The sequence below is a fragment of the Ostrinia nubilalis genome, chromosome Z (assembly GCF_963855985.1).
Source record: "Ostrinia nubilalis chromosome Z, ilOstNubi1.1, whole genome shotgun sequence".
Classification (NCBI taxonomy): domain Eukaryota; kingdom Metazoa; phylum Arthropoda; class Insecta; order Lepidoptera; family Crambidae; genus Ostrinia; species Ostrinia nubilalis.
In genome coordinates this window covers 3,041,083-3,068,090 of record NC_087119.1, presented here as the reverse complement: position 1 = coordinate 3,068,090, position 27,008 = coordinate 3,041,083, and the positions used below count along the sequence as shown (strand labels likewise).

Genomic DNA, 27,008 nt, shown 5'->3' with positions numbered 1-27,008 from the left:
TCAAGAGAGTTTCTTTTGTTATCGTAATATTAAATTAGATCGATTGTTCAGAATATTGTGATAAGTTGAGAATTAGTTGTTCTAAAATAGGCTTTCCTTAAAATGACTTGGGCTCAAGAATTATGCGTTTAATCGCTCGTGCGCGCAGGCCCTTTGGAAATTAGAAACAGATAGGTAATTAATTTGGACGTGTACATACAGCGTCTCCATCTTCCTGGATGAGGTAGAATAAATGGAAGAAAAAAAGATGTTCTTTAGTATCTCTAGTGTATAACCCACAATCTGTCTTTTGCCCCTTGTGATAAGGTTTAGTTCCCGAATCATAAGAGCGTTTGACTAGTGTAAAGAGTTCTAAGCCGTTTGACAGATACGTTTGCAGTTTACAGTCAGTCACAACAAACTACTTTATCAGAAGCGACACGTCATCATAACGTACGCATCTTCACGCGATTAGAATCGAGAACACCTGACAACGCTTTTGTGATTGGGACCTAATTATGTACAACAAAATATGTACGTATTGGCAAATTACTAATTACTCTCATCTACCAGGTTGTAATACTCAATAACATACTAGTTTATGTAAATGTAATCTGTAATGAGTTGCCTGTTTAAAAAATAAGTCATCAAAAAGCATTTAGAGATATTCTTCTGAATATACAAATTATTATAATGTAGCAATTGAGAATTACGCTCGTAATAAAAATTGGAAATCCTACTTCGATAAATTGTGCAAACAAAACTAATAGTAGGGAATTTAGTGCAATGATTTGTATGGAGACCCCTCCACTTTGGTATAGAAGGCTCATTTTTGCAACAGTGGTTCTTTGGGTGCTCCTGAGTGGATTTCCGTCGGTAGACATCGGGAGCCCCCCCTGTGGTAGCAGGGGGAGGGGGGGCAAGTTTCCTTCCGCCGCGCTTCACTTTAAGGCCCATATCTTCAAAACTATGGGTATTAGGGCAAGTGTGGTATCATTTTCGGATAATTAAAGGATGGCAAATTCATTTCTAGAACAAACGTTTTGCCTTTTCATACAAAAAAATTGAAATATTGAGTAAAATTCACAAAAATCAAAAAGTATTTTTTTAAATAAACGTCGTTTACTTTTAAACCACTGGAGATAATCTAATAAAAAAAATATGACCTGAAAGCTACATTTATCAGGATTATAAAAATATAACATTGTATGGTACTTTTTTCGCAAAAAGTAGGTGAAAAAAATTTTTTCTTCAGGACACAGCGGGCGAATTTTATTGCGCATCGGAAAAAAATATTTATTTTATCCATGAATTCATACTATTTGGTTCATAAGCAAGCAAGAATTATTATTTTAGAATTTATTTAGAGTTGCTGGCACATCAATCTACCATGATTTGTATTTTTTCGTCAATTGATTTTGAACTCTATGTGTGAGACATAAGGTTGAAAATAATTTAAATACATTTTAATATTGAAAATATCGTAAGAAGAAAGCACTAAATAAACAACTTTAATTTGTCTAAACGTCTTAATGATTATTATTATTATAATTAACACTTATTTGTACATACTATTTTACCAGTGATTTAACGGAAAGGTAAGTGTGAGGAAAATGAGGTTTCACAATCATAGTACGGGAGATATTTTTAGCACAAAGGTTACGGCTGTGACCTTTTTAGTTGTTATTTTCAGACAGCACCAGCTTCTGCACTACTTCTTGCACTTACATCTCACCATTTCCAGGCAAGCCTCGGCAGCTACGGGCAAACCGGTCCATGTAGGCTCCATCTTGCTATCGGCTCTGGTTCACCCCCAATCAGTCGGGTAAAGGGAAGACTGAGTCGGTTGCTTGCAACTAATCCTATACGCGAACCCCTTGGATTGATCTTATAAGTAAGTGGATAGATCTTGAACAAGGGACTACTAGAAAAGAGGACCAAAATCCCAACAGAACAGCCTAATCTGGTTTACTGATAGCTCAAAGATGCAGTAGCGGCGTAGGGGGGGGGGGGGGGGGGGTGTCGCACAGATAAGTACTCACTGGCGCATCTGCATAGCAAGTCTGCGGTCTATGTCATTGTCTTTCAATCTTGGACCCCAACCACAACCCCAAAATCGTGGGGGTTACCAGGGGGTGCCTTAGGACTTACGCCGCCACTGTAAAGATGGCCTTGGGAACGGGAACGGGCGTCTACTGTAAACACTTCGAACATAGTGAACGCTTAAGGAGGTTTGCTACAATGTTTCAAGCTGAATTCTACGCTATAATATGTGTGCACTAAAGAACAGGGGTGTAAAAAACGCAATATTTACATCCTGATCCACAGCCAGGCAGCACTCAAACAAAAAGCCATCGCCTCAGTGAAGGTTGAGTCTAGAATTATTCTAGATGCAATCTTAAAGATGAACAAACTCGGAAGGCATGAAAGTGTCCCTGATGGGGATACCTGGACATACAGGGATCAAATGCAATGGGAGAGCCGACAGTCTAGCGAAACTAGGGTCAGAGGCGATACCTATTGGGTCAGAACTGATACTTACCTTTATCTAACGGCATACCTCATGGCCATAATATGGCCATATCCAAGAAGCACAGTGCTGAATGGGAAAGCTCCAACGATATAAGATAAGCCTCTCCAAATCATTCCTAAAGGGAAACACAGGGTCATGGATAAAACTCATTAAGCATTAAGGTATCTAAGCCCAAGCAATTACTGGTACGCAAACTGAGCATTATGGAACGAACCACATGTCCCACAAAATGGGCCTAACAACAGAAGACAGCTCTCGAGCATGTGGAATACATGTGGGGTCCATGAATCAATACTGTAAGGATGGGTCTGCTTGGGTCAGCATATCCGGCATCAGAAGACTTAGAAGGCTTTCACTCAGACGCTTAATTCACCTAATGGATAGGATTTTTTTGGATGACAGGGAATAAAAAATGGAGCATAAAGATCCTAATGGGTCGCTGTGGACTACGCTTAGACCTAGCTTAGCTTAGGCCCTACATAAGATAACCCAGACAGCAGCAGCAGCTTTGTATCAGCCTTGGTTACTGGCAGTATATCAAGGGATTCGCGTATAGGATCAGGTGCAAGCAACCGACTCGAGTCTTCCCTTTACCCGACTGGTTGGGGGTGGACCAGAGTCGATAGCAAGATGGAGCCTACATGGACCGGTTTGCCCGTAGCTGCCGAGGCTTGCCTGGAAATGGTGAGATGTAAGTGCAAGAAGTAGTGCAGAAGCTGGTGCTGTCTGAAAATAACAACTAAAACGGTCACAGCCGTAACCTTTGTGCTAAAAATATCTCCCGTACTATGATTGTGAAACCTCATTTTCCTCACACTTAAGTGTTAATTAAAATAACAATAATCATTAAGACGTTTAGACAAATTAAAGTTGTTTATTTAGTGCTTTCTTCTTACGATATTTTCAATATTAAAATGTATTTAAATTATTTTCAACCTTATGTCTCACACATAGAGTTCAAAATCAATTGACGAAAAAATACAAATCATGGTAGATTGATGTGCCAGCAACTCTAAATAAATTCTAAAATAATAATTCTTGCTTGCTTATGAACCAAATAGTATGAATTCATGGATAAAATAAATATTTTTTTCCGATGCGCAATAAAATTCGCCCGCTGTGTCCTGAAGAAAAAAATTTTTTCACCTACTTTTTGCGAAAAAAGTACCATACAATGTTATATTTTTATAATCCTGATAAATGTAGCTTTCAGGTCATATTTTTTTTATTAGATTATCTCCAGTGGTTTAAAAGTAAACGACGTTTATTTAAAAAAATACTTTTTGATTTTTGTGAATTTTACTCAATATTTCAATTTTTTTGTATGAAAAGGCAAAACGTTTGTTCTAGAAATGAATTTGCCATCCTTTAATTATCCGAAAATGATACCACACTTGCCCTAATACCCATAGTTTTGAAGATATGGGCCTTAAAGTGAAGCGCGGCGGAAGGAAACTTGCCCCCCCTCCCCCTGCTACCACAGGGGGGGCTCCCGATGTCTACCGACGGAAATCCACTCAGGAGCACCCAAAGAACCATTGTTGCAAAAATGAGCCTTCTATACCAAAGTGGAGGGGTTCTTGCACTAAATTCCCTACTATAATAAGATTGTTGTATTATCTTTTCGGCATGAAGTATAGCTGTGCGGTGCTTTATAAGTAAGCCATTTGAGCTGCTGTGATTATACTAATTTAACATTTATGCTAACATAAGCAGCTAAATGTTACCTTGCAAATATCTGCTCAGATATATACAGAGAGATAGTGAAACGGTTAGGTTAGGTTACGTTAACGGTTAGTGCCCGTTTATGAAAATGATTACCCTGTTTGACCCCACCGTATTTTTACATAGTTTCACAAGACAAGCCATGCATTGCTTGGCAATATTCAAAAAATAATTATAACTGATAATAACCTGTCTAAAAATAAATATTCTACAATCAGAATTTTAAAACCTTCCCTTTTATGCTATCCGTACCCATATTTTATTAAAGGGAACACTTCCATCATAATTACTTTTATTTCACTGAAAATTTCACAAATCAACAAAATGAAGATTGATCTCAGTGATGGATGTGAAAAGGTCAAGTAATAATCACACTTGCCTATCAAATTAAAATGTGTAAAAATATACAGTGTAGGAGGTATAGTAAATTGTGGATTCGTAATCTAAGTCTATGAATATAGTTTGCTACTATCATTGGAAAACATGATCTACAACACTAAAACAGATTTAGAATCGACGGTATTTAGCTAAGATTAGTGACACCCGTAGGCCTAATTAAGGCAAGCCTGAATAAGACAGATTATACTAATTTTATACACAAATGATGTACAGTGACAATACATAATAAAAAGACACACGTTTATTAATGTTAAAAAACTTACTTTTCGATCTCGGGGGCGCAGTGTACGAACTCATGGGTCCAGAACTTGTAGATTGGGTTCTTGATGAGTTCGATGAATGTGATGAGAAGTCCCCAGGGGTGGGGCCGGTTGACGATGAGCCTTTCAAGCAGCATCCTGGTGATCTGTTCCTGGACCGCTTCCGAGTTGGCCTCCGCGAACAAGTACAGGAGGCAGCACGAGAAATAGTGCGTGTGGCTGTTTGGGTAGCGCAGCTGGTTCGCGATCGCGTTCAAGAATAGATATCTGCGGAGATTAAGATTTGTTTTGTAAGTTTTACTGGTTTTATTATAAACAAACTAAGGCTGGGTTGCACCATCTTATAGTTCCAAAATACTGAACTGTCCTATCCATGACATTGACAGTGGGGCGCCACCGTAAATACCGGATCGCTGGTTCCGATTTTTGCCATGTTGGAAACCATTTAGTTGAACGATGGTAGCGCCCCCCTGTCATTGAGTTTGGTGGGACAGTTCAGTGTGGGTCATCTATACTTTTACTTTGACAAACGTCAAAAATCTGTCAAACTCCATACAAAAAGCACCGTTATAGTCACGGTCAAAGTTAGGTGGTGCAACTCGCCTAAGAGTTTCAGCTAAATTGTGTAAAATACTAAGCATCGAATAATTTTACTTTAATACACATCTTATACGCTGAAAAACTATAAAACCACTTTATTATAACTACAATATAGACACGTGACAAAAGACACTAACGCAGATTACGTTGCAAGCACGAGTATCTGTGTGTGTAAGGGCTGGTGCTTTCGATCTTCACTAGGTAGGTGGAGATTTGCCTAAATGACGTCTCCGATTACGTTTTTATACTTTAGGCCTCTTACTAGGTGGACCGAATCTGGTGATAGTCGCGGAAAACACCTGGATGCGGGCAGCGAAGAACCAGTCGTTGTGGATGTCCTTTAGACGCCTTTGTCTAGCTGTGGACGGGACTATTCCCACCTCTCTTTTCCGCCACTGCAACTCCTGTGTAGCCAGGATCTACAGCTTGACCGCCAATAAAAACCCAACCAGTGAAGGTCAAGTTTGTCCCGGGGGAAAGTTAAACTGTCATTGGACCCGCAACGAAATGAATCCGAAGAAAATAAGAGGAGTTCGAAGTTAAGGTTCGACTTCCCTCCGTTGAAAATTTATGACAGGTGACAAACAAAGGTTTAGTAACCTTTATGTCTATAGTCTGGTCTGTGAGCACATAGAATTTTGTCCAATGACCCCCAAGCTACCCATCCTTATCGCTCGTGCGTAATTATATTGCTATCGCGCTCGCACACTCACTGCGGGCGCCCGTCGCACAGTCGCGACAGCAATATAATTACGCGACCAGACTATAGCTGTGGACGTCATTTACCTGTAAAGAACTGAGCCATCAGAGCCAACTCACCTTCCCTCATAGTCGAAATCGACCGTGAAGTTCTGGAAGATGTCCATGTGCGCCGAATGCGCGATGGTCGACATGTTCGGCGTCTGACCCTTCGCGCGGATGTGCGCGATCGCTTGCGTTCCGACGTACACCACCACAGCGTTCATTAGTTGGCTGTTGTAGCGGCGGCCGGGCTCGTTCAACACCTGCGAATGGGGACGTAAGTGAGGTGTCGATAGCAAACATGGTATTATCACAGAATAATAATAAGTACTACGTACAGAAGTTTTACTTCGCGAAGGTATTTAAAAAAATGTATGCTCAATGTCATTAACAATGTGGTGTAGTTTAGCCTGTCTCAAGAGTCAAGCACCATTTTGTTGACAAACGTCAGTGATCGGCACTGCGCCGAAGCTATAGGGCTGACTTCGGTAAAATGATGTGACGTGAGGTGCCAAACTTCGGAAAATGGCGGAGGAAATACATGATTTAGCATGAATCATCATGAACTACTTATTTACCTCTCAGTGTCTTGAGGCAACTTAAAACAGTACATTCTGTGTTTTTATTATTATTTAGGCAGTTAAATACTGCACAGTATTTAGTACACCATTTTCTTAATTTTCTTTCATCATACACAAGAATACGCGTGCGTGAGTCAATGTTCGCTCGTATGTGAGGCCTTGTCGAATAGTATCCTGTAGGTGGGCCATCGTGCGTGTTTTGTTTTCGATGTAAACTCGCGGAGATGAACAGGCCTGGTATTATGTCGTCCCTCGCCTGACTAACTATCCTATCTCAGCCTTTTGGCGATTTAATAACTGTCCTAAAGGACTACAAATTTTTTCCTGCTTCCGTTGTCTACGATTTTCTCTAACACACGTATCTGTATGTACCTATTTTTCCTCCCACGAGGTCCGTAAAGTATAAGCAGAAACTAAATTTGAAATCACCTAACTGAAAACCCGTGGTTTTGAGAAAGTGGCAAAACTAAGATAGGATAGTTAGTCATGCGAGGGACGATCTGAGCTAAAACAACAGAGGTGATTCGTCGATATTATACTTCATACTCCTATAATTCAGGTATTGCCTCACTGCTGGTTCTAAAACATACAGATGTCCATGACCTTGCTTTGCATGATGTTAAAGCAGACTAGCGAAAGATATGATGGTGGGTATTATAGCAGACATAAGGGTTGAGATGTCGACACAAAAATGTGGCGCAATGATAAAGACAAGATGTCGACCCACAATATTAGGCGTAACAAAGATTGCAAAGAGATTGAAGGGTACAACTAACATAGTTCAAATTCAAAATCTTTATTGCGTACTAAGTGATAATCTATAGTATAGATTCTATACTAATATTATAAACGCGAAAGTAACTTTGTCTGTCTCACTTTCACGCATAAACCACTGACCCGATTTTGATGAAATTTGGTACAGAGATAGTGAGTCCCGAGAAAGGACATAGGATAGTTTTTATCCACACAAACACACACACACACACACACACACACACACACACACACGATTATAAAATGTTCTGTAAAATCGCTCCTATTCATATCACCTTAATGTTATTTTATGTTACCAGCTGAAATTTCCATGTTATAGTCCTAGCATGTAAAACTTAAATATTTCTATGTTAGCCCACAAATGTCGAGGAATCACTGACACTGAAAATACAGTATTTTTTTACTAGTTTCGGTGTCAGGGTTCACCCCTTGTTATATCCAAATGTTTAATTGAATAAAATTTATTTATTTATTTATTATTATTTATTATTTATCCCGGTTTTTGAAACAGGGACGCGCGCGATAGTTTTTATGTGACAGACAAAATTCCACGCGGGCGAATCCGCGGGCGGAAAGCTAGTTTGTAATAATTTGACATAGTACTCGATCTTACCTGCATATTGCTTCTCAGCTCTGACAAGAACGTGACCGGCGCCCGAGCCTTCAGGTACGCGTCCAGATCCTTCTTGAACTGCGTCGAAGGTATGATGGTGGAGTAGTTGATGACCGCACGCGGCGGCAGCGTGATCTCCGCCAAAAGGTCCACCTTCAGGTTAGGAGTGAAAGGATCGGGCAGCCTCATGTTCCTTGGGAACGCGGACAGAATCAAGTTCCTCATTTGAATGCAATTCGGCGGAATCTCGTCGCAGAAACCGTAGTGGTAGTCGCACAGGAACTCCGGGAAGTCGTGTAGCAGTACAAGGAGGACCTTTAGGGTTCCCTTGTACAGCATCATGACGGGACCCGCCAGTTCCGTGTTCCGTAGGAACGGATCGAGGAATTTGAATAGGTCGATGAGCAACGTCGAGTACATGCCCCAGCCCTGTAAACGAACGGATGTTAATATACGGAGGCCTTTAACGGAGAGTAGTTATTTTAGTAATTTAAATGTATAATAACTATGACGGGAAAAATGAATTTTGGGTAACTAAAGACATTAATTTCACTTCTGTGAAATAGAAACAGATATATCAGTCATATCGAATACACTGATTATAATCAAAGAAATGTTAGCTAATAATGACTGCATTTCTGTCTTTTCTAATACGCCAATTACGGTCATTAGTTTCTATAGATTAACAACAATTAAATGAAACTAAACAGACCTTTGCTGGAAGGTGTACCATTGCTGTCCATCTTCGCAAAGGCGTGGTTGTTTGAGTATGAAAATGATGTACTTACCCTTACTGGTAATTCTCCGAACCAGACCGTATAGGCCATGACCAGTCTCCCCCGAATACTTCGATTACATTTTACAATTAGATGTCAAGAAAATACAAATTTAAATTTGTATCTCTATGGTATCTTTAATTTAGTCACATCGGTATTGTAATGGAAAAAGTGTGAACTAATCCATTGATCTAAAGTTCAGATTGCTGAGCTAATTAAAATAGATGGATATGATGAATGGCAACTACGAGGTTTGTGAAACAATTCACTCTAGAAGTCTATTTCACACAGAAATAAGATAGGATATAATCACTTTAATGAATTTGTCTTGGATGTTTTACAAACCTGTACTTAAAACCAACCGGACTATAGATCAATACGACATCTACTTGCGGACCGAAGCAGAGGGAGGGTTCATTCTACAGTAAAATGTAGATATGCAAAGATAGTTACACAAATATTGTGATAGACCTTTTGCTGCGGCGTCACGGCCAGAACCCGGTTGATGAAGGCGCGATGGGCCGTCAGTTCCAGCCAGGCGTAGCAGAAGCCGGGCGCCACGCTCGGTCGGATGATGCGCAGTGTATGGCAAAATGCTGTTAGAACCTGCGCAAATGTTCATATGACAGTCAGGCTATACATTTTTGGGGTAATGTAGCACTAAGGTCCGATTCGACCAAACTTTTATCCGAGAATAACTCCTGGTATAACTGGCACATTCACATTGACAGTTTCAGTATGGGAAATATGTCAAAATGACAAGTTTATTCTGAGATAATATTTACTCAAATCAGGTCAAATCCGCCCTTAGTATCACATGATAATGTCCAAGAGCGTCTGCCTTGATATCTGTACATAAGTGTGATACTCTTTTTATGATACAGTGTTACTTGATGAAAAGGTTTTGGATAATCTGGAAGGTTATTTTAGTTATGGCCATGATTGTAAGACTAGAGCGAAACAAAATCAACTCAAATTGCTGTAACATTTATGGTTATAATTGTTTGGGCCCAAAGGCTCGAGACAAAGTAAGTAACATTCATGAAAGATTATATTTCGAGATCGCTGAAGATTTAATTTCGGAATTATAACTATTACGTAGCTTATTTTAACTATACAGGTTGGGCAGACAATACTGATTCTAATAACATGTTTATAATGATATTTCTACATTTTTTTTTAACAAAGACAACTAATTTGTAAATTAAAAATAAACTAAAATAATCCTTACCTGGTAGTTCATAGATTCGAGAACCGGTTCAGCCATATTCATATCAAGGAACAGGATGAGGAGAAGTCTGTGGTAAGGCAATTGCTGGAAGTTGTTGCCATGTTCTTCGTGGTCTTGCAACAAGCACCCAGCGATGATTCCGAGGATCTGTTGCCAAACACATTTGTATGAGAAACTTCTTGATGACGCTACACTTTATAAGCGAACCTGGTTATAGTTACAAATACAAATATGCACACTTAAATTGACCACAATATAACTGATAAGTAACACCAATCAGCATTAAAAATGTTGCCGCAGAGCATAGGAATAAAATAAGCCAGTAAGTATGATACTCAAACTGTAAACTTCTATGTGCCATGACTATGACAAGGGAAGATCTGCTCAGTAGGCCTAAGATGCGCGCCGTGATAACTTTTATCGACGGCAAAATGTATGGGCAAAATCGATAAAACGGCGTGATAACCGCTTATCACGGCGCGCATCTTGGGCCTACAGCATTAGTTTCTAGAGGTGACCTGGTCTGAACCAGGCGATTAGCTTACCTTGTTCAGTAAATTGAGCTTCGGCGTAGGATTGCCGCTCTCAGAGGTGTTCTTGATGAGGAGAGTCACCAGTTTCATGAACGAGTCGCACATTGTGTAATACTTGTCGCGTTTTACCGGGCTGGTCGGTGGATTAGTGCGCTCCTCTGTCAGTATCGTGTACACATTCTCGATGCACATTTGTGTAGCGATCCTGAAGAAGCGCGTGATCATATCGTCTGACTTGAGGATTCCGTTCATATTCATACGGTGCACGTAGATGTTGAAGTTCTGTGCGATCTCAATCTCAGTGAGAGGGCTGAGTAGTACGTTACGCCACTCGCGAAGCAGATTCTCCGTTTTCTCTTGGAGGCCAGGCGGGTCGTCGTAATCGCGCGCCTGTGAGACATAAAGAATTTTTACTTACTTTTGATCAAATTGAAACCTAAAATCACTGAGCCCGAGAGAAGCTTCAGTACACGTGTTGTCAGAGCACTAGTTGCTCAAAACAGAGTATCGGTTTCGGTAGGTATAGGTTTTCTGATATTAACTTTAAGTGTATGTTTAAGAGTATGCGATTGCATAAGTTTGTAGCAGTCTAATCGCTTGCAATTGCAAATACTGATCTTTATGGCGGAAGGACGACTCTTTTTAAAATCTTAATTTGACTAAAACAGTCACAAAAACAGTCCAACATGAGTATGGCACCAAATGGAGTAAGTACAACTGAATGTTGAAAATGGTAAGTGACAGTGAAATAATCACACGTCCAACTACCACACTGATTTTATGACAATAGTGAGCTTGTCAACAAGTGTTGACCAAATCACAACAGTTTATGTGAACTCACCCGTACTTGCAGGATTCCCGAATGAATGTGAGCTGTGGGTCCCATAGGCGATCGTTCGCCCAAAAACGCGCTGGGGTCTTGGTGGACCCTGAGCATCTCGATCAGGGCGCCGAGACCCTCTGGGGGCGCCTGGCGAGAGTGAGACATGATCCTGTACAGCGTCTCTGTGATGTGGTACAGGTCGGATTCGTTCGCAAACACGTTGTTTCGGTCGTCGACCAGGTACAGCTGGACCAGTTGCATCCCGAACGCGACTGCCATGTAGTTGTTCCCGTTATCCATAAGGTGGGCCATCGCGATGTCGTACTGTACAAGAAAATATCCCCTGATTTTGTGTTCACTGTACAAATTACATGATGGTGCTTCTTTTATGTATCTACAGTTATGGGACATTCTGCAGCTGTCGTTCACATCACTGCAACTCCTTCAATTAAGCTATACTTGTACATCTTACATAATGTTTGTTCTTATAACTATCTAGTGTTTTATATGTGAAAATCAGCTGCTGTCGTTCTCACAGCTACTACTATAATGGAGATTAAGTATTTCTGATGATAGTGGACTTGAAGTAAAAAAGTACATTACCAAACCTTTTTTGCCAGATTTACAACATACTAATTTAATTAAAAAAAAAATTGAAATGCTAAAATAACGAAACATGATGTTACATTCACGGTCTACCTGTATCCTTAAACTGAACCTGAAAATAATCAAAATAGCTTCTCACCTGTGGCAGGTTGATCAGGTGGTTCCTGACTAAACAGTCAACCGCTTCGATGTTGTATCTGAGCTCCTCGCGGCACTCAGTGAGGCAGTACGTGATTTGTTTGGTGGTCCACACGTGCCCGTACACGCGGCCGTCTTCTAACAACTTCAGCACTCGTAAGTGGATGTCGCGATAACGCGTCATCATCTCCACGTGTTCCGCGCTGCCGCCTTGCGCGACCGACACGATGTGGCTGTCTAGTAGACCTTCCACGGCCTGTGAAGGGTTTGGTGGTTAAGAATATTTATTCATAATAATGTGTGAGACCGGTACCGAGCTACTTAATACCTTGTTACAGGTTTATCAGGCCCCGAAACCACGGATAGTTCAAGTGGCATGGGGGTTGCTAACATACACTGGTATATGCATTGATTGCATTAGGATTGCAGAGGGTTAACCTCCACTGTCTAAGAAAATATCATACAGTGAAAATTGATTGTGTCGCGAACATTATTCTGAATAAATACAATTACTTACTTACTTACTGTATTCTGTCAAGAATTGACAATAGGCTAGACTAGTTGGATCGACACAATGAATAGAGGGTTGAGGGTAAGTAAATAATGTTTAGAGTTCAGACGCAACGGAAACCCATCATAGCTGGTGATACAATTAGGTAATATTACTCTAACACATAAAATATCCAACGGAAGAGAAAGTGAACTGAGCAGTGCCACCCTATCGCACAGCTATGCATATCGCAATGGGACCCCACTCAGCATAATTATGCCAACAACTAAACGAGCCTTACCTTCTGCAGTAGAGCACATCCAGACACAATATCGCGGTTCCGCCTCGCCATGAACAGGCATTCCAGAAGCGAGTGCATGTTCGCCGTCTGCGCGGCCATCGACGCCATAGCCATAGAGTTGGCCAGGAACACCTCCGCGGCCGAAATCAGCGCGCTCATCTCATCGGCGCCATACACCTGCGTCGGGTTCATTGTCTGGCTGAAGGCCAGTTGGGGCAGCTGGTCCTGGGCCGAGGGCTTCGGGATGAACATGCCAGCGTCCCTCACAGGCATGAACCCCGGGATATTGCACGCGAATTCCTCGTAGACCGCTATCTGCAGGTCACTGGGCCCGCTGACGCGAAGCCGCACTCTTTCCGGGATCCTTTCGGTCTGGTACGCCAAGACGATCGGGTCGTAGTACCGCCGTCCCTCTTGGCGGGCGATTTTCCTCATCTCATAGTCGTTTAGCAGTCGTTTGTCGAGCTCCGGCAGCGCCTTTTCAACTGCAGTTTTTTGGATGAAAGCGCACGCGAGCTCCATGTTCTCAGTCGCTAGAACTGCAGCGGCGCTTTCAACGATCTCCTGTTGATAGTAATTTCGATTAATGACAAATAATAGTAGAGACTACGATAGATTTCATTCAAATAAATTTTAATAATGGAAAAAATATATTTTTCCAAACAACCTTTAATGCGCTAAAAGGAATAAAACGAGTTCAAACTCAAAAGGCACGTGTCATTTTATTGCAGAGCTCCTATGGCTACCTTCCAGCTCCATCATCAGATCAGCTCCATGTCATCATAATATTGCATTGTCATCCGACTTACGTATCCATGCAAAATTTCAGCTCAATTGGAAACCGGGAAATGGGTCAATTTTAAGTTGCAAGATTTGCCTACACTAGACATGTGAAAGTAAATAAAAGCTTGTTATAATAAAATAATAAAAGTCACAGAAAGAGAGATGTGCTTACCTGCTGTGGGGTGGCAGGCATCAAGGCCGTCAAGAACGCGGCCTTGAGGTTGGTGCTGATGGTGCTAATGATCTGCTCCCGGCACGTAATCATTGCCATACCGGCTGTCAGATTCCTCATCATGTGGTGTGCACACGTGCGCATCCGGACCTCGTCGGGGTCAAGCGCGAAGTCCTTACGAATGATCTGCTCGCAAGTCGTAAGAGCATACTTGATAGACCTATCCACGACCGGATGAATCCACTCCTGGATGGATCGCTCAATAGCAGGCTTCACGAACTGCTTCAGATGCGGGTAGTTTTGGAACAGAATGATGTGCGGGTTGAAACAAATCTTCTGCCCAAAAGCTGATGTCGATGAAACGTTTACGTCGAGGTAGTTGAATCTGGGTTCGGGCAGCCCCAAAACTCCCATCAGTGTGGGGTCGGTGCCGACGAGCCCGGTCGGCGTGGGCGCCGCGGCGGCCATGTCTTCGGTTGGGAGCAGCGGTGGCGGGCCCGGGTGCGGGATTAACATCTGCGGCGCCGGCACTATAGGCTGGCTCACTTGCATCGAGCTCGACGCATCCTTGTTTGGCTTCGGTTGCGACAGCTGGAACTCGATCGTTCTCAGTTTCTCCGGATCTTTCAAATAAAGCGTCGGCTTGAGGTCGGCAATGTCTAAACTTAGGTTTTTACACAACACTTCAATTTCAAACTTCAGGTTCAGCTTTAAATCTGGCTCTTGGTGTAATTCAGCCAATACGTTCATCAGTGCCATAGTCCAGGGGTTGGGTGGCTTGAAGACTACGCTCTTGGCGCAGGACTCGAGCACCTTGGCGACGAAGGGCACGACGTACAGCAATTCCTGCTGGCCCTTGTGGTAGGCTTCCAGTAGCAGCGCCTTCAGGTCGATGTCGACGTGCAGGATGGGCTGGTTGCGGGACAGCGTCAGCATGCCAAGCCAGTGGCCCAGGTTCTTCAACAGCGATCGATCAGAAAAGTTGGCAATGCCCTTATCGGAGCGTAATAATACTTTTATGTTCCGGTAAGTCTCTTTAGTGACCATTCTGTTTATGTCGCGGATTTTAAGAACGTCAAGGAAATTGGAATACAGTGCGTGGAAGTTGAGTTCGATGGACGCTCTCTTCATGACAAGATACTGCGAGAGCCATGGGAAGTATTCTTCGGTAATTATTTCCTTGAGTTCTTCACATTTCGTCTGTAGATTCAACTGGCTGAGGTTATTGAAAATGAATGCTGATTTGTCCTGGATAGCTTCAGGCGGAGCATTGATCTTTTCTTCTCGGTCTGTGGCCGTTAGAAGAGTGTCTATGTTGGTGGCGTTAGCAATCGAAGGTCGGCTGCCCAGTCCGCCTGCAGTGCAGTTGGTAACCTTTGCGATTACCGAGATCGACGACGGTGCGCAGACCACGGCCCTAAAACAAATACAGGTATTAGCATTAGTGACACAACGGTTTAACAAGTATTGAACTTGACCGGCTAGTATAACATGACCTGACTTAATGCAAAAGAATCACACATATTTACCTGTAGGGCGCCGAGACGGTTACTACGTTGGTTTGGTTCAGCACAGCAGCCAAACTTGTGGGTAGAACGGGTCCTTGTGGTTTCGTGGGTGGCTCTTGACTCTGTAGTCCATATTCGATGTACTCAATTAGGTGTGGAGGGAATTCACTAAAATGAGGTATAGCACGGACATGTTCGCAGTACTTGTGGTAGTCTTTCAACCGCGACTTGAAGCGGTCCAGTGCCGCTATACCGAAGTAGTACATTTTAGAGCCCTCTGGCTTTCTCAACGCGTCAAGTACGAATCGTAAAGCCAAACCTAGCGAGACGTAGCTGGGAACTAGACCCTTCTCAATGATACCGCCAAATAGCTGAGCGGTTATATGCAATTCCTTGTCCGGATACTGCGGAAAGAATTTGTATTCTTCGAACAGATTGCGTAGCATGCACGAGTAGACTTCTCGCTCGCGCTTGTTCGGCGAGTCTTGGAACTTCTTCAACATGTCGAGCACTTCGTCTATAGACAGAGTCGGATGCGGGGGATGGTTGTAGATCCGCTGGAAATATCCATTGGCTTCGTCCTCGATCTCCTTCGAGACGTTGTGCATCATTTCAGGGAAGTGTATAGGGTCTGGAATCCTGGGTTTGTCCATCGCAGGCGCGGGCGCCATGCGAGCAAGTGCGCCCATGTTCGCAACGTTCGTGTTGTGTTGTAAGGGCATCATAGCGAAGGGGCTGTTGGGGCCGGCTCCCATCAATCGGGAAGGCGAGCCAGGGGTCGTCACCAATGGCCCTAATGTTCCGGGCATCGCGAAAGCGGTGTTCCCTGGTCCTCCCAAGCTCAAATTAGCTACACCAGGTGTTAAACTGGCAATCGAATCAACATGCGGAGTGAACAGCTGCCCGCTCAAACCAGCCGCGGGATTGAAGGGCGTTTCCATGCCCCCGCCGGGCATCACTCGAGGGTACTCTGCGTTCCGTGTCCGCGCTATACCCGCGATGTTTTGTCTTGTCTTGCTCAGGATGAGCGTCTGGCAGTTGGCTATGACGCTGTAAATGGCTTCCTGTAGTTCCGCCGTTACGTTGGGCACGCAGAGTTGCAGGCAGGCCAGCATCGTGGTGACCGTCTCGGGTGGCAGCTGTGCAGCCTTCGGTAGCTGCTCTTCGGGCCCTTTACCGAGCACCTGCGGACATCGCCTCTGCAAGAACTTCACCATTGCAGTCACAAATGTTTCGCCGTGGTCTCTGATCTTGTCCGTTAGCCATTTATCAAGCTTTAGGTACTCTCTACGGGAGGCTAAGCACGCCAAGTCGATAACAAAGGGGAACGACTGAACATTCAGCAGTAACGATAGTGCTTTGAGATCTTGGGCAACGTCGAGTATCCTCGATAGTTTGGACTGGTCGCTCTCACCACGTATGTACCAGTCGGCCATGGCGTGCATGATGATAGGCTTTATGTTCGGATTCTGTGTATGCCAGGCGTGGTGTAGTATAATACCGGAGTTTGGGTGATTTCCTAAGAATATTGGTATCAGCGTTGTCAGTAACTCTTGCCTGAATACTGTAACAGGTGGACTGATTTGTAATAGAGCTAGGAGCAAGACGTCAGGACAATGCTGCATTGGGAACTTGAATAATTCGTGCACTTGTAAGTAATACCCACGCTCCGCGGCGTACACCAGAAGCTCGACTAAATAAAGGCACCGCCAGGTGGCTATTTCTTTGTTGTCAGTTTCAGGTGGGGACTTTAGAAGATCAATCGAGACCGGATGGAAGGGATGGTCAGCGAAACTGAATACGTCTGGATGTTTGAGTACCATGTTGATCAAACTCATCTGTCCTTCTAAGTTCGTCCATCGACGGCAAAGATAATCCACAGGGAATATGTTAGCCGGATAACCCGCACTTTGAAGGCCGAGTCGCAAAATCGTGAACAGCAGGCTGAGGCCTTGTCTGTCGGGGACCATGAACTCGGGATGGTCGAGCTGTAGTATGACTTCTTTCCAGTTCAAGTTTGATGCGAGTTCTTTGAGTGTCTGGACAAACACTTCGGCGTTCCACGATTCGCCGTGTCCGTGTGTGATGGGGTCTTTCTTGGTTTCGTGACTCATCCAGAAGTTGCCCGGCGTTTGCACGAGCGGTCCTTCGGGGACGGTCGCGTGGTACCTGATCATCATGGAGATGATTCTGGCCACGTCGATAGCGGTGGGCTCCCGCGCACCGAAGTTCAGCATGTTGGCTTTGCATTCCTCCACCGAGGCGGTGAAGGGGTGTCCGATGTCTCGGATGATCTCCGCTAGAGAGGTTTCCATCATGGCCGCGGCCATGTCGTCGGCGGTCGTCATCTCTTCGAGCGGCGTCTGCGTGTCGTCCGGGTAAAGCAACGGCGCTAACACGATAGGCACTACTTCACGAGGGAAATCAACTCGTAAACGTTTGAGAAATAAGTCTTTTGTCACTGTGGCTAGTCTCTCTTGCGATAAACTAGTGAGGAGAGTTTGCAACACTTCAGGGCTGCATTCCTGAAGGCCTGCACGCTCAGCCTGATGCCCACGTTCTGCAATGCAAAACAATCGATCGCTATCGTAATACACAAACAATAAATAACTTACAAACGAAATTATCACATTTCTTACCTGCGTCTAGATAACACTGTACGAGGTCCAAAAATCTCTTTTTCAAATGTTGCTTAGTTAATGCTACTATCTCAGGTTTAGCAGAATTCCTTTTCAAAACCAGAGAAAAGGCAACATCCTCGGCAGTGGTAAACTTTAATAGTCTTGAAAGTCGATTGAGTAATGTATTTGAAGGTTTTAATATCTGAAAGGAATAATGCAATGAAGCATAAAACATGTACTAATAAGTTACCCAATCTACCTCTATACAGTAAGCCCAAGTATTTTAACTCTAGGATCGCCCATTTATTTGGATTATTTAAAAATAAAACAATAGCCTAAAGTACCTACATCTGTATGATGTCTGTATGTCCATGTGTTTATGGCCTCCTAGCCAGCTGCAGTTAATAAAATATTGTCACCAAAACATCTTAGGTCTTATGAATAAATATTCAGTCGAAAACAATCAATGAATCAATAGCAAACTTATTCGAACAACAAAACCGAAATATTTGTAAAATGGTAGAATGGTATGGTTTGACAAACAAAACATGTGTACAGGAAGGACAAACAGACAAATACAGGTACAAATAGTGTAATGGGCAACGTAAAGTAAGTTGGTTTATGAGTTTAATGTTACTTACCTTTTGGAGTGAACGAGTGGGGTTATCGACAGCTCGGCAGACGACCGTGGACTTGGCCGGATGGTTGAGGAGCGCAGTCAGGTGCTGCGTGAGCAGCGATGCGTGGACGCTGGTGTTAGAGCCCGATCCGGTGCGCTCGGTGTCCCAAGATGCCTTCGCCGCTTCCGTCAACAAACACCTCAAGAGCTGATTCTCTGCTTCCAGCCCATAAAGACTGACCAGCTGTGGAAAACCAACAGCGTTAGAACGACTGAGTTCACGTACACTTACTGATTGATACGCTAATTACTATTAGCATTAAAAAACAATTCGCAATGCTGCACTTTAATCGTGTCAACTCGCTGTTGCCGAATGCAGATTGTTGAATAGTGAATTGCTACGTCACATTATTACGCATTTGCTTGGAATTAAAACATTCGGCTTTTGCGAAATGACAGCGATCTTAATCTAGAATGTTGCCAGTGTAAATAACTTCTTATAAGCCTAGTAGATTTGTAAATATGTAGTGTGTAAAATTTGTTTTTTCTATGATGTAAGTTTCATTAGTTAACTACCTACTTAATTGCATAGTAAGGCTGAGTTGCACCACCTAACTGTAACTTTAACGTTATCAGGTGTTCTTTGTATGGAATTTGGCAGAATTTTGACGTTTGTCAATGCTCAAATGGTGCATTCTAATAAATTAAATAAAGATGGCAATATGAGATTTTTTCCTAATCCTCTTTTAAATTGAAAGGTATCTCTGCATCAGTAGATTCAATCATTGCTTATCAACAAAATTAACCGTTTGTCGGACATTGGCGAAAGGTATTACGCGCTGAATAAATAACAGCTCAGCAATACGTCTATATCCGATACAGATAATAGACCTATAATCGAAAAATCGATGGAAAAGTCAATGTAATTGGATCGGGTTGACATTTCATTAAATCTATTTGTGCATGCATGCAACTCTTTATCCGACGAATGTTCCACGTTGCAAGTGTCCCTCACGATGAATTCTTAATTGTGTTGGTTTTCTTGTATCCATGGTATCAAGAATGTAACAGCAACGCGAAATGCGTCTAAGGCAAATAAATGATTTAACAACACGATTTCTTATGTAGGATCAATATTCTACACAATTACACACTTAGTTGTGAATAGAATTGAAGATTGTTTTTCTAATTAAGCTTTGCCCTAGCTTCTCTAGTAGTTACTGTTGATCTAAATTCATGACAGCCCATACATAATTTGTTCCTGGTCACATTTAAATGTATCATAGCTGATACATGTATACAAAGGTCAACAGCTGCCGGAATTCATTTAAAAAGTAGCTAATAAGAATTAAGCATCACAAATGAGCAAAAGTTCATGACTTAATTAGAATGTTAATCATGTTAATGATGTAAACTCCGCCGTCGACGTCCTGACACGTCTCATCTTTCGTCTCTGTTTTCGACATCTGGATGGAAGAGGAACTCCCAGGCGACTGGAATAAGGGGCTTTTAATTACTGTGCCGAAAGGGGACCTAAGCCAGTGTAGCAATTGGAGAGGTATCACTTTGCTCTCGATACCGCCAAAGGTTTCCTGCAAGATTATCTTGGATAGGTTATCGGGGGCCGTTGAACCTCTTTTGCGTAGGGAACAGGCTGGCTTCCGCCCGAACCACTCTGCACCGATCAGATCAATACTTTGCGTGTATCATCTAGGAGCAGGCATCAGAATGGCAAAGGGAAGTCTACCTAACCTTTGTAGACTTCGAAAAAGCCTTTGATATGCTGAAATGGGCAAGCATATAGTCGCGACTCTCTGACATTGGTGTCTCGACTGTCGTCGACCTACTGAAAGCCATCTACAGGAAATATTCTTGTACGGTCACTCACGACGGCCTCATCTCCGAGGACATCAAGATCACCGAATTCTCGGCATATACTGGCCCGAGAAAATCTCCAACGACGAGTTATACAAGATAGATAGATCAAGCGCCGCAAGTGGAACTGGATCGGTCACACTCTCCAAAGGGATCCCGATCATATTCCCAAGCAGGCTCTGGATTAGAACCCCAAGGAAAACACAAACGTGATCGCCCCAAGCAAACTTGGCGAACCGAACGCGATGGAAAAACAGTTGTGGACGCCTTCTGCCCCATCTAGGGGACATAGAACCTTAAGTCAAGTAATGATGTTCACAAATTGGTATTTATATTTTGAATAATAATGGGGTTGATAGCAAATGATATGTGTACATTTGTACACCCTCTAAAAACGTTTTAATGCAGTGAATAGCTTTATACTTTTGTGAAGTTATCTGTTCCATTGTTCATTACAGTAGATTATTATGAAGTTGATAATGATTATTGCATGATCTACTTGATTGTTGCATTACCATTTGTTTAATATCCACACAATAATTATTACGCATTCTACATGCTAATAAGAGAGATTTGTGTATCATGAATAATTAAATATGTTTATCTAAAGTGATAATAGATTTCGCTTAGCACTAAAATAAATGCCAAAAACTTAGCTTAAGATGTAATGTAAATAAATAATAGGGTACATGCATATTTATCTATTTATAAATTATAAGGTAATCATCAACTTAAACATTCATCTGGCATTATACTCATTCGGATACTTGTGACATACAAGTACTAAGTATGCCATAATTATAAAAACACGCTTTCAAATAAATACACAACTATGCATACACCCTATTAAGAACTGTGTATTATATGATTGAAAATCTACAAAAGCTAAGCCATGCATACAATGATACATTGAACATCACTAGTTCAACAGAAAGTAGATGTTTGTTTCCATCCAGTCATCCATAGGCCAAAAATGTGAATAATTTCCGTGAAGCGTTGGAAAATAATAAAGAAAGAAGTCGTAATGAGAAACAGTGCATCTGGTTGGGAAGATGGGTAAAGGACTAAAGGTCCTATTATACTAAAGAGTAAGTAACTTGATTGGTTTTTTCTTCAACCAGTCATATTGTTACAAGTTACAGTGTGACTGGATGGGGAACAAGACAGTAGAATCTAGCCACATTAAGAACACCTCTTTAAAAACAAAGTCGCCCCTGCTGATTGTATGTTTCGATCTTAATGCAGTTTTCAACAATAAATAATGATGCACAAGAGATTATTACAAGCACAGGTGAAACCGGGGCAGGTCGCTAGTATAATTCATAATTCTGGACATTAACTGAGGATGTCAATGAAATTATGGAAAACAGAAAACATACAACTTGTTGTGCCTCACAAAATAATATAAATAACACAGAATGGCTTACATTATCATGTTGGCAAAGTAATATTTCTAATAACTCTTGAAGTGAGCTTATTGAATTTAGTATAAAATCCAGTTATATCTTTGTGCCGTTCTAATTATAGTTTTCATTAAAATATCATTAAATTGCACAAAACTGTATTTAATGTTACAAGTTTCTGTCAATGCTATTTAATGTAAATGACTATTATAAGGTAATTAAATTGTAAGGTACAATTTTACTGATACCTACAAATGCATGTTATCAAGATATGATAATTAATCATTAATCTGCTTTTAATTGTTCATAGCTATACAATTTGATAAAAACAAAAATATTATTATGTTCATGATTAGGTTTGAACAATACATTGTAAAGGATAAAAGATTGCTGTGTGAACCCATATCCTGTATAGGGTCATAAATTAAAGAAGAAAGGAATACCTATTTCCAAAAGCTGTGCAAGAGCAAAATAATGCAATATCATGTAATATTATATTACTAAAAAGAGAGATGACATACATACTGAAACTAACTCATACTGAACTGAAACAGCAAAACTCTTAAGCAGGCTACAGTAATTTTTAAGCTATTACTGGTTATATTTTTATATTAAAAATGATCATAGGCTAATGCCCATATTCACAAATATATGACGTCACATAGTGCATGTGAACGCACACGGTGACCCACAATCCAATCACATAGCTCTATTCAATGCTGTACGTTCGTTATTCTGCTTCATATAAGCAAGCATTGTTTGTGAATAAGCCAGTAAAAATCAATGTATAACCGAGAAATTTCAAAATAACAATTTAGTGATAACATCATAACAACATTATGGTTCAATCAAGAGGAACATGATTATGTGCATGAAATTTTAAGCAGGTAGATGCTTCAATGTTGTTTTATGTGATTATACCTTGGCAACTCTATTTTTATCAAGATGTAGTGTTACACAATATGAATACTATCTAGAATCAGCCTCAGAGCATTACATAAATCCATATCTCACATAGTAGGTATTGCACATGTTTACTCAATTAAATGTTGCATAAACTTGTGGGGGGTAATCTAAATTGTTGTAGTAACAGTTGGTTTGCCCCTGGTGGATTTAAAATCGGAACGATTTGGATAATAAATTGCCAATAATCCAAATACAGATGATTCATTAGATTAATCACCAACACACAAAGTACATAGGCTGTGTTTTCAGGGAATCCACTTAGTAACCACAAAATCTGTTAATGATTACACGAATTCTACATAAATACGACGACAGAATAGACTGCAACGCACTGATTGTGTCTGAAACGTGACTTTGAAGCTGAATCTACCAAAAAATAAAACCGCAATGGTAAAAAAGTATACAAAGGGTGGCTACTACGTAGAAGGCTCCTTACAACGCATGGTCGTTGTGCGACCACATTTTAACAGTACTTCACAAAACGGTTACACGATTTTACAAGAGAGACAATGCTACGCAATATCGAACAGCATTCAGCACAATAAAACAATGAACAACCACTCAGCACTATTACCAAATGCTCATGTTGCTTGCCATCGTCTACAATATGGCGACATAGAAAACAAAGACAAGTTGTAAATTAACATTTTTCTCACCTGTGATAACTCTTGACTAGTCTGCTTGAAGTTTTTCTTACTTAAATTTACAACGAGATAATTGATTTGCGATAAGCTAAACGTTAAAGAGTCCAGGTTCATAGTTCCATTAATCCGAAAACGAAAGCTTCAAACACGTTTGAAGCTTTCTCGATTTTTGACGGATTACTACAGTAAACGTGTGTTCTTTTACAGTTTTTTTACGAAATAAAGATAAGCCTAAGGCCAACATCACCAATACTATTGTTCACTTCATTAAAATTAACATAATTTTAGCACCCCACACTGCAATTTGTAATTTTTGCACACGATGACGAAGGCACTCGCTCGTCCGTTCCTCACCTCCTCACCTCTCTCGCCATTACAATACCACAGAGCAAAATGGACAATACTCACTTCAACAACATGATAACAAAAATTTCTGAGTTGCATGCATGTGAAATAGTTTTATTTATTTATTTAATTAATTGTCTAGTTTTAAATTAAGTAAATGAAAAGAAGTGATGACCTTGGAAAATTATACACTAAAAGTATGTTCAACCTGCCTACCCGTTTTATTTTAAATTTTAAATTTGGTTTAACTTTATAATTTGAGCACAATTTGAACGTTAACAACTTGTAAACAAGACAATTATTAATTTTATGGAATTAAAATCAAGCTCACCTGCAATTTCCTACTCCATTGCTGTATCTGAAATACTGAAGGTAGTTTTATTAAACTTTATTAGATGCAAATAAAAACTATATGAGGGTATATTATTATAGTTTTCTATAAACGTCGATCTTGGTACCTGCTGTTACTTTTATCATAAAATGGAATTATTTGCAGTTACTAAAATTATTTTGTTCTTTAATGGTACATGGTACTCATGACATTTTTTAAAATGGCAACAAAAGTTACATGCTGTCAAATTATTTAAACGAACGATTGGCATAGCATGTGAAAAGTGCGTGAACCCAGAGCCGTTTAAAAATCCAAATTGTCAAATTATGTCAAACAAAATGTCAAAATTTTGTGTCAAATTGCCAAAATCAATCAAATTCGTAAAAATCGTCCTACGGGTTTTAGGTTAGTAGAATTTCGTATTATTTCTCTTGTTCACCATATTCCGTTCAAGTTAATGTTTTCCTGTGTCAGATAAATATAGCATGTCGCAAAACATAAGTTAGTTTGTATATTCACAATATTTTACACAGTAGTTTTACGAATGTCGAGGGCTACTGCTACTGAGGCAATTGTGAGCTAAATAACTTTGATATTTATAATATTTGATATAAATAAGTTCTCAATGTGTTTTACATACATCAGGAAATCGATTTAGTCAAATGTAAAGCCTTACATAGGTATCAACTTTGTCCATGACTGTTACATAATAAACAACTGCACGATCTTTTGATTCTCTGTATGGGTTTTAATAAATGTCTATTTGTATTATTCTGTTGTCCTACATTGTAACAATTGAGAACTACCTTGTAATTTTACAATTATTTGGTTTACACATTTTGCATTATACCTATGTCCATTTGATTTTTATTTTATTACGACACAAATACACTAATTGCGATTCATTTATTGGAAAAGGAAAATGGCACAATTGATTAAAAATATATTGTTATTAAAAAGAAGTGCAAGCAGTTAGTAAACATGAAAGCCACTTACTATGTTTTAGTAGATAGGTACTGACTTGATTACACAGTTTGACTTGACATCTGTGAAGAGTTGCACACTATGTGATGCTAATACAAAGGTCACTTTGGCAAGACATGGTTGTCTGTGCAGTTAAAATGGAAGATTGATGCACTTGAGCTTACTCCGTTTTTATTAAATTAACAGACTACACTCGGTTGTAAGAGGGCTGTCTATGCAAAATATAAAAAAACAGAAAGTGTACAAGTAATAGTTTTAATTCAGTAAAAATTTTGTACAGTAATCTTTATGAAAAAATAAAAGTTCTAGAATTTTGTAACATTTACCTTTTTTTAAATCAAATCAAATCACTTTATTTGTTTAAATGTGTAAAAATGATGACACAGAATATAGAAAAAAGCACAAACAAATTTACCATCACAATTAGTAGAAACAAAGACAGACTTGGCTTTGAACATTAGCATAAGACCTGAAACAACACAAGCAAAATTAAATGTCATTATATCACAGAAAAAATACAAATATCAAAATCCAAATAGTACATTGCTGCAGATCAAGAAAGATACTAAGATAATATTTCGTTTTAGACACATTTTAACAGTCATTGCTTTCTAGCATTGCAAAGCCCTACTCGATGGAGCTAGTGAATAATAATTCTCGAGGGTCATATAACTTACGACAACAGTTAATATTAGCTTCAACTGGTATCAGAGTTCTTTTGTCATCTCATTGCATCGCTCTGCTCTTCACAATAGGGAATTCTTTGCAGTTGAATGCTGTAATTTTGTCATTTTTCAATATCCTCTATAGTGCTTCTGCCTTTCATAGATATTTATTTTTGCACCGGAAGTAAAATTAACATGCTCAATGTAAAGTTGGCAATCATTTTCAGATATTTGTCGGCCAAACAATTTTTGGCAGAAAGCGTGTTTGATTGTAATTTGAAAAGGCAGTTATTGATTGAGATATTTTAAGTTCCTAGGCTATTTTGATATTTTTGATAATAAGTTATAGTACATGTTATAGGTATAGAGATCCATGATAATTAATCATATGTTTTCTCTCTGGTTCCAGGTATATGGCGTTTACAAAGTTCCTCCGCAGGAACTTCGTGAGCATATCGTTCCCGACTGTCACTGCTATCCTCATATTCCTCGACTGGAATCATACTAGGAAGTGGAAGGCGCTGAAACAGAAGTAAAATGGCCATCTTCGGTATCACCTCTCGTTACGTATGGTTTGCGGTTCCTATCTCCGGATTCCTCGTTGGAAAGTACTTGGACGATCAAGAGACCTTGAGGATGACCAACTTCAGAGACAAGTCGAAGCTGTACGGAGGCATGGTGAAGGAAGGCGAAGCACCCTCTTGGCCTTGAATTATAAACCCTAATTTAGTTGTAATAAAGATGGTAATGTAAAAATGTCTTGATTATTTATTACTCTCGCTTTTGCGCGAAGCGAATTGGCAATGCATGCTAGCGGGTGACTTTACTGTAAAAAGTTATTAAGTTCAAAACCTATTTACCCACAATACAGCGATTTATTTTGCATTGGTTAGTGCACTTTTGTTGAAAATCAATTTTTAGGTAGGTAACAATTCCTAATTATTTAACTACATAATTAAATATCTGATTAATAGGTAGTGGTAATAAAA

General features: G+C 40.5%; 1 protein-coding gene and 1 long non-coding RNA gene across 5 annotated transcripts in view; one reads left to right on the top strand and one right to left on the bottom strand.

Annotated features, from left to right (window-relative positions):
- LOC135086725 (CCR4-NOT transcription complex subunit 1) overlaps positions 1 to 24,068 on the bottom strand; it is a 31,753-nt gene extending 7,685 nt beyond the window's left edge. For 2 of the 4 annotated variants that reach the window (XM_063981499.1, XM_063981501.1), the window contains exons 1-14: positions 23,707 to 24,068; positions 18,829 to 19,050; positions 18,206 to 18,389; positions 15,588 to 18,126; positions 14,059 to 15,475; positions 13,104 to 13,667; positions 12,314 to 12,568; positions 11,587 to 11,892; positions 10,758 to 11,135; positions 10,213 to 10,359; positions 9,435 to 9,587; positions 8,206 to 8,634; positions 6,316 to 6,500; positions 4,900 to 5,163 (exon numbers count right to left, since the gene is read on the bottom strand). In XM_063981499.1, the coding sequence (XP_063837569.1) occupies positions 4,900 to 5,163; positions 6,316 to 6,500; positions 8,206 to 8,634; positions 9,435 to 9,587; positions 10,213 to 10,359; positions 10,758 to 11,135; positions 11,587 to 11,892; positions 12,314 to 12,568; positions 13,104 to 13,667; positions 14,059 to 15,475; positions 15,588 to 18,126; positions 18,206 to 18,389; positions 18,829 to 19,050; positions 23,707 to 23,808 (7,145 nt within the window). In that variant the 5' untranslated portion in view covers positions 23,809 to 24,068. The remainder of the gene's footprint in view (positions 1 to 4,899; positions 5,164 to 6,315; positions 6,501 to 8,205; positions 8,635 to 9,434; positions 9,588 to 10,212; positions 10,360 to 10,757; positions 11,136 to 11,586; positions 11,893 to 12,313; positions 12,569 to 13,103; positions 13,668 to 14,058; positions 15,476 to 15,587; positions 18,127 to 18,205; positions 18,390 to 18,828; positions 19,051 to 23,706) is intronic. The other 2 variants (XM_063981500.1, XM_063981502.1) reach the window with 1 other exon arrangement.
- A 573-nt stretch (positions 24,069 to 24,641) lies between these two features.
- LOC135087111 (uncharacterized) lies at positions 24,642 to 26,775 on the top strand. Its single transcript, XR_010260682.1, has 2 exons — positions 24,642 to 24,775; positions 26,429 to 26,775. It is a non-coding gene; the product is annotated as an uncharacterized LOC135087111 (long non-coding RNA).
- The last annotated feature ends 233 nt before the right edge of the window (positions 26,776 to 27,008 follow it).